Source organism: Rhinoderma darwinii, chromosome 1 (genome assembly GCF_050947455.1).
Source record: "Rhinoderma darwinii isolate aRhiDar2 chromosome 1, aRhiDar2.hap1, whole genome shotgun sequence".
NCBI classification, from domain to species: domain Eukaryota; kingdom Metazoa; phylum Chordata; class Amphibia; order Anura; family Rhinodermatidae; genus Rhinoderma; species Rhinoderma darwinii.
The window spans coordinates 115,715,461-115,723,789 of NC_134687.1; the positions used below are offsets into that span (position 1 = coordinate 115,715,461).

General features: G+C 44.7%; 1 protein-coding gene across 1 annotated transcript; it reads left to right on the forward strand.

Moving 5' to 3' along the window:
* Positions 1 to 145: 145 nt before the first annotated feature.
* On the forward strand, positions 146 to 7,343 carry C1H4orf46 (chromosome 1 C4orf46 homolog). Its single transcript, XM_075849675.1, has 2 exons — positions 146 to 320; positions 6,845 to 7,343. Exons 1-2 carry the CDS (start codon positions 246 to 248, stop codon positions 6,998 to 7,000), a joined length of 231 nt encoding a protein of 76 aa, XP_075705790.1. The 5' UTR covers positions 146 to 245; the 3' UTR covers positions 7,001 to 7,343.
* The last annotated feature ends 986 nt before the right edge of the window (positions 7,344 to 8,329 follow it).

An 8,329-nucleotide genomic window follows, 5' to 3' on the forward strand; every position in this document is an offset into this window, starting at 1 on the left:
AATTACTACGAACAGATTATAAGAACGTAACCAATTATTAGATTTTCCAATTCACTTTGTTGACTGTTCACGTTGTTATAATAAAGTTAGTTTAGAAAAAAACCTCTCTACTCTGGGAAAATGTCTTCTATTGGCTAAGAAAATCTGACCTCGTGATTGGCTGCAGCGGGATAACTCCGTCTAGTCCGCGCCAATTTTCCGCCAGGAATACTTTTGCCAGTTGCCACGTTCATAGACTCCGGGCCATGGCTAAGCCGGTGCGGGGGACGCGGAGAAACTCACGGGAGCTACTGGAGGAGGTGGAGCTGCAGATAGATGATGTGAGGAGGGGGTAGTAGTCTGTGGAGGGGGTTATGAGGAATTGCCTGTTTGTCAGACATGTAGTTGGAGTTACATTGGATCCTAGGTCTCCATAGTTGTCCTTATCAGGGTATGTGCACACACACTATTTACGTCCGTAATTGACGGACGTATTTCGGCCGCAAGTACCGGACCGAACACTTATGTACGATGCTAGGAGTCCCTGCCTCGCTGCAGGACAACTGTCCCGTACTGTAATCATGTTTTCAGTACGGGACAGTTGTCCGGCAGCGAGGCAGGGACTCCTAGCATCGTACATAACTATGATGCTAGGAGCCCGGCTCCCTGCACTGTGTTCGGTCCGGTACTTGCGGCCGAAATACGTCCGTCAATTACGGACGTAATTAGTGTGTGTGCACATACCCTAATTTAGGCCTCATTCACACGGCAGGGTTTCCCGGCCGTTCATAAATCGGCCGGCACCCGGCTGCATTAGGAATAATAGACCCCTAAGGCGGGATTCACACGAACGGGTCGCCCCGAGCCCGAGTGCCGGCCGGTAAAATCGGCCATTCTGCCCGGCCGGTTTGCATAAAGTTTTGCATCCGTGCCGGGCCGGACAGTGACATCAGCGGCAACTCCTGAAGGGGAATCCCCATGTGTTCGGGGATTCTGCTTCAGGAGTTTCCCCTGATGTCACTGCCCAGATATGGACAGAGACATCAAGCGCTCTGTCCAGGAGCGGAATCCCCCAAAACACGGGGATTCCGCTCCTTCAAGGAGCTAAAGTGCGGCTAGCACAGAGCAGAGCGGGGAGATACCTCCCCGCTCTGCTATAGTGGCGTCGCTGCAGTAGTAGCAGCAGCTACTAGCGGCGCCATCGAAGGTGTCGTCGGGCCAGGAAAACAAGCAGGGGACGGGAGCCAGCGCAGCGCTCCCTTCCACCTGCTGTACACCCCGGCCCTGCCACACCGTGTACAGCGATGCCATTCGTCAGAATGGCATCAACTCCTCACATGCACTCTGCGCTGTGAGGAGGAGGAGATAGAGCGCAAGAGCCGGAAAACCCGGCCGTCACTCGGGACACATCCCGGTGATGGCCGGGTATTACCCGGCCCCATAGACTTCTATGGGGGCCGGGTACCCGGGCGAAAATAGAGCATGTCCTATTTTTTGACGGGCGGTTTTCCTGGCCGTCAAAAAATCGGTCGTGTGAATAGCCCCATTAGGGGAAACCCTGCCGTGTGAATGAGGCCTAATGGGGCTATTCACACGACCGATTTTTTGACGGCCGGGAAATCCGGCCGTCAAAAAATACGACATGCTCTATCTTCGCCCGGGTACCTGGCCGCCCGGCTACCATAGAAGTCTATGGGGCCGGGTATTACACGGCCATCACCGGAATGTGTTCCGAGTGATGGCCGGGTTTCCCGGCGCTTGCGCTCTATCTCCTCACAGCGCAGAGTGCATGTGAGGAGGAGGAGTTGATGCCATTCTGACGAATGGCATCGCTGCACACTGTGTGGCAGGGCCGGGGTGTACAGCAGGTGGAGGGAGCGCTGCGCTGGCTCCCTTCCCCTGCTTGTTAAAATCACCCTGGCCTGGCGACACCTTCGATGGCGCCGCTAGCAGCGGCTGCTACTACTGTAGCGACCCCACTATAGCAGAGCAGGGAGGTATCTCCCCGCTCTGCTATGTGCTAGCCGCACTTTAGCTCCTTGAAGGAGCGGAATCCCCGTGTTTTCGGGGATTCCGCTCCTGGACAGAGTGCTTGATGTCTCTGTCCATATCTGGGCAGTGACATCAGGGGAAACTCCTGAAGCGGAATCCCCGAACACATGGGGATTCCCCTTCAGGAGTTGCCGCTGATGTCACTGCCCGGCACGGATGCAAAACTTTATGCAAACCGGCCGGGCAGAATGGCCGATTTTACCGGCCGGCACTCGGGCTCGGGAACGACCCGTTCGTGTGAATCCCGCCTTAGTGGTAATCCGCGCTCCATGATATTCCTCCATACATTGCTGGTCCCCACTGTGGCGCCAGTAAAGCTGTGATCTAGGATGAGCCGCTAACCGGCCACATCACCACCGCTAAAAATCTTTACAGTCCGATAGACCATTAACCCTTCAGGTTTTTGATAGTTGCATTTCAAATGCCATAACTCTTGGCACCATTGTGGGGTACATAAAGTTTGTTGATTACATTTTTTGGGGGTGATGGGGGAAAAAAAAAACCCTGAAATGACACCATTTTTTGTGTCGTAAATGAATGCCGTTTACCGTGTAGGAAAAAATAACATAACTTTTTTTATTCTGTCGGTCTGTACGATTACGGTGATGCCAAATTTATATAGATTTTTTTGCTTCTTTTGCACAATAAAAGCACTTTCTTTTTTAAAAATAGTTGCAGGACGACTTGTTTTTATTGGTACAGGTTTGGGGTACGTGTGACTTTTTTCTTTTTATAACTTGTTATAGGACAGGATTAACAGAAAACCGCAATCTGTTTTTTTTTAATGTTCAATGTGGGTTAAGGCCCCATTCACATGTGCGTGAATCCCATCCGTGTGCTGTGCGTTGAAACCACTCGCAGCACACGGACCCATTGATTTCAATGGGGCCATTCACACATGCGTGAGTCCGCTGCGTAAAACTCTCTGCATGTCCTATATTTGTGCGTTGTCACGCGCCTACGCTGCCATTGAAGCCATGCGTGTGTTGTGCGTGATTTGCCCATCAATTCAGATGAAAAAAAAAAAGATGTTTCCTTGCGAGTGCGTGAATCGCAACACGCACCCGATTCACGCGCGTTCACGTGTGTGAATCGGATAAGTTTGTGTGAATGAGGCCCAAGTAACGCAGTAGTTTTATAGTTTGTGTTATGCAATACCGATTATGTGTAGCTTTTTAATTTTTTTTATTGTTTTTCCTAATAGAAAGGAAAAAGTGGGTTATTTTTTTAAATTTTTTTATTAAAGCCTGTGTTTGGGGCAACTTTGTAATTGCATCTTATTAAAATAAAATGTAACTTTTTGAGACATAGCTTCTTTGTATCCTGTATTCAGAGCAGCTGTATCTTGACTGAATACTGTATCTGTCAGGTCTGTGGGGCTGACGGGTTCAGTGTCAGTGGGTCCTGTGTGTCTCACTGGCAGGATCGAGCTGTTACCGATCACATCTAAATTAGATGTGATTGATTTTAACAGTGGATCCTGTGTGCGAACGCGGGGTGCGGAGGCCTAACAATGGCCTCCGGGTTTGCCATTTACGGAAGCAGGTTAGGCCCTGCCAGAGGCAGGACTTAATATGCTACCGGTCAGTGTGAATACATAAGTATTACCGTGCATTATAACAGCGATCGGACAGTTGGGCCTTCTAGTCCCCTAGAGAAACAAAAAAAAAAAAAGTAGAGTAAAGAAAAATGTTTTACAAAAATAAAAACCATTTTGAAGTAATAAAAAAATAAAAAATCGCCCTTTTTCCCTTTTAGTCCTTTTATTCGAAAAAAAAAAGAAAATACACAATTGGTATCACCTCGTTTGTAACAGCCTGAACTATAAAAAAAAAAAAATTATCCCGCGCTGTGAACGCCGTAAAAAAACAAAGTAATACCAGAATCACTATTATTTTTGTCACTTCACCTCCCAAAAAATGGAATAAAAAGGATCAAAAAGTCGAATGTACACAATGTTATCGATAAAAACTACAGTTTTTCCGCAAAAAACAAGCCCTCACGTAGCTTCCTTGATGAAAGGAAAAAAAAAATTGATGGCTCTTAGAATATGGTAACACGAAAAATATAATAAAAAAAAAAAAAGTGCGTTTTATTGTGCAAACGGCGTAAAACCAAAAAATATATAGATTTGGTATCGTCACCATCGTATCGAGCCACAAAATGTCATTTATAGCACATGGTGAACGCCGTAAAAAAAAAGAAAAAACAATCCGCAGAATTGCTGTCTTTCTTTGGTCCCCACGCCTCTCAAAAAAATAGAATAAAAACTGATCAAAAAGTTGCACGTACCCCAAAATTGTACCAATAAAAATTACAGCTTGTTTCACAAAAAATAAGCCCTTACACAGCTCAGTCGAAAAAAATTATAATTTCTGGCTTTCAGAATATGGCAATGAAAAAGGTGAAGAGAGTTCCAAAAGGGGAATAAGATTCGGCACAGTTTCAGTGCGCACTGACCACACATTATAAAATGAAATACCAGTAAAACCCCAAGCAGAACTACTACCAAGCAACAGCCGTGCTCCCTACACCCTGAGGTAAATGCCCTGAGGGGTGTAGTTTCCAAAATGCAGTCACTTCTAAGGGGTTTCAACTGTACTGGTACCTCCAGGGGTTTTGCAAATACAACATAGCACCCAAAAACCAATCCAGCAAAATCTTCCTGCGAACTAGCCCTCCTGCCATTCTGAGCCCTGCCGTGTGTCCAAACAGCAGTTTATGACCATATGTGGGGTATTGCTGTACTCAGGAAAAATTGGTTTACTAATGTTGGGGTGTTTTTTTTTGTTTTTTTTTTATCCCTCGTGAAATTCCTAATACATTTTGCAGGAAACCTGTGCGTTTTAAATGTTCACTATACTCCTAGTTAGAGTCCTTGAGGGGTATACTTTCCCTAATGGGGTCACTTTTGGGGTGTTTCCACTGTTTTGGTCCCTCTGGGCTTCATAAATGCGACATGACACCCGAAAACCATTCCAGCTAAGTTTGAGCTCCAAAAGCCAAAGGACGCTCCTTCCCTTCTGAGTCCAAACAGCAGTTTATGACCACATATGGGGTATTACTGGACTCTGGAGAAATTTCTAAACAAGTGTTGGGGTTCTTTTTCAACTTTATTCCTTGTAAAAATAAAAAAAATCTTGGCTAAAACTTCTTTTTGTTTGAAAAAATGTCGCTTTTCATAGCCTTATTCCAATAAATTCAGCAAAAAACCTTTGGGATTATAATGCTCACTATTCTCTTGATGAATTCCTTGGGGAGTGTCGTTTCTAAAATGGTGTCTTTTCCCCATCATTCTGCACTCAATATCCCAAAATGACATAGTGAAAACTGAATTTTAGACATTTTTGCAAATTTATTAAAAATGAAAAAAAATCTAATTTCGCATGGACTTAAGTATTCAGACCCTTTGCAAAGCCATAAGTAAGGACAGAGGAACAGTCAGAAACGCGTAGGTTCTGTAAAGATTGGATTTTTTACTCTGAAGCGCTGGATTCAACTTCTATTTTTCCATCACTGCTGCACTCGCCCAATCTGGGCTTTATGGCAGAATGAGCAAAAAGAAGCCTCTCCTCAGTAGAAGACACATGAAGGTCCATCTGGAGTGTCCAAAAAAATGCACCTAAAAACTCTCGGACTGTGAGGAACAAGGTTCTGTGGCCTGAGAAGCCAACATTGAACTTTTTGGCCTCAATTCTAAGCTTCATTTCTGGAGGAAAGCAGGCACTGTTCATCACCTGTCCAATACCATCCCTACAGTGAAGCAGCGTCATGCTGTAGGGGAGTTTTTCAGTGGCTGGGACAGAGGGACTGGTCAGGGTTGAGGGAAAGATGAATGGAGCAAAGTACAAATATATTCTTAATAAAAATCTGATCCACGGTGGTCTTGGCCGAAAGTTCACCTTCCAACAAGACAATGACCCGAAGCCCACAGCCAAAATAACTCATGAGTGGCTTAGGGACAACTCTGTGAATGTCCAGAGCCCTGACTTGAACCAAATCGAACATCTATGGAGAGAGCTGAAAATTGCTGTCCACCCGCAGTCACTATCCAACCTGACAGAGCTTGAGGATATGCTGAGAAGAATGGCAGAAAATCCACGTGTGCAAACTTTGTGGGATCATACCCAAGAAGACTGGAGGCTGTCATCACTGCCAAAGGTGCTTCAACTAGGTTTTCACAAAGTTTGCTGCTTCAGTGTCTAGATCTTTTAGGCCTTATTCACACGAGCGTTGTGCATCTCGGATGTGAAAAACGTCCATGTGCTGTTTTTATTTTCACGCACCATTTACTTCAATGGGTGCGTGATAAGCAAATAACGCACAAGAAAGAGACATTCAGTGAAAGACCTGAAACTGCAGTATTACTGAAATTGCGCAGCCAAGTACCAAGCTATTTGCAAACCCCGCCCACCACCCCATGTGAGCATGGGTTCATCCGAATGCGGCTGCTGCCACATAGGAATGTGTCCTCGTTGTCTTGTTTGCTAATTCCCTAGAAAGTCTTGCTGAATATTTCTGCTGCTCTGGAATGAGCGCTTCATGTACCTGATTGAGGACAGCTGTGGAGTGTTGTTCCCAAAATCTGTATTGTACCCAACAGGGAGAAAAAGGTGCAATTTCTCCAGAATTCTGGTGTTTTTTGCTTTAGTAGGTCTTCCCCCCCCCCCCCCCCCCTCCATCTACATCGATATGAGAGGTATAATGCGACTTGATTTGTCTGTCTTTATTAATACATTTCCATTGACTGCCATTGTTTATGGCCTATGATATACGTTTATTGGATGTTAAGATAAAACTTGTTCTTTTGCAGGCCGCCTCTTCTCTGACCAAGCTTCTTGATGCATCGTCTGCTGTATCTTCCCAGGTGGAAGAGCTGGCTTCCAAATGCACAGAGAATGCTCGCTTTCTCAAAGCTTGGAGAGACCTTCTGAAGGAGGGATATCAGTCATTGCAGCCCAACTCGTAACCTTCTAGTGACCTTGAGGAATATAGTGTTGCTTTATCAAACAAGGATATGAAGTTCAGCTACACAAATAATGCTTGACTTTCATCTGACATGTGTTTTACACCTGATTCGGCCAATTTGGGAATATTTTGCTACCTTTTTGATGAGCGCTGTATTACTTCCTGAGCACCGTGCACTTTTATCATTATAAAGTGTTGCTTTAATGTTGACTCTTCTGAAGAGATGGTTTGCATGTTACAGCTACAGAAAAGTTGTATATGGTGGAGATACTTGTTGGCTAAATGTTTTATTGTGTAAAACAATATTTACTACAGAGCTTTGGTAATAAATCCTCCTTTTCGAAGTTTATTTCTTTTGGTAAGTAAAGTAAAATGAAAAATTCCACTGCTGTTTAAACACGTTTATGTAGTCCATGGTCATACTAAAGTATGGTCTACTTATAAAGCAGGCAGGTGAACGGAGGTGGGAAATAGTCACAGAATCCTCAAATCTACAATCGGGCATTACTCTGACTAATGTATCTTTCACCAAATGTATTGCAACAAAATGAACGCTGTCTGAAATGTGTTTCACGAGGAATGTGTTTCAGATCCAGTCATGGTAGTTATTCGGTTTGTAACTAGTTTTTGGAAGGTACTGGTTCTCCTTGCGGAGATCCATCTGGTGTAGACAGTCTTGCAGGCAATGCTCCTTGGGAAAAGTATGCAAATGAGCTCTCACAGAAGTGGCTACCCTGTAATATTACATAGACGATGAGGGGAATTTAGCCACGTTCCTATGCCGGTTTTCTTGCGTAGTAAAGTCCAAACGGCCCAAAAGTCTCAAATTTCGACTTTTGGGTCGTTTATTCCTAGGACACAGTCCCAAACATAAGTTCAAAGCCACCCAGCTGTTTCTTCGATAAACCACACCATTCTTGTTCAGAGTCTAGGTCCGGTATTGCTTCGATATTAAGGGTGGTTTTATGTCGCTGTAATACAGTGTGGCTGCATTTTAAAATTTTTATATCTGATCTAACGTTGGTTTGGTAGAAATTCAAAGTCTTGCAGCTGTATTACGGCCACTAAAATTCAGCCCTCGGACTACTCCATACTTTTTAGATAGATATAATTGAGGTACTAGGTGTAGGTTAATAAGGTAAAGAAAAAACTGTTCTGAGACATTCATTTAAATGGCAGGGTACCTTTCCTATGTAACCATAAAGATGCAGCTCTAATTCTATATTTCTCTGGTAACCTCTCCTTTTGTTTAACCTGTTAACGCCGAAGGACTGATATATCCGTCCTCTGCAACTGCTAGTTCGCGCAGGAGGACGGATATATCCGTCCT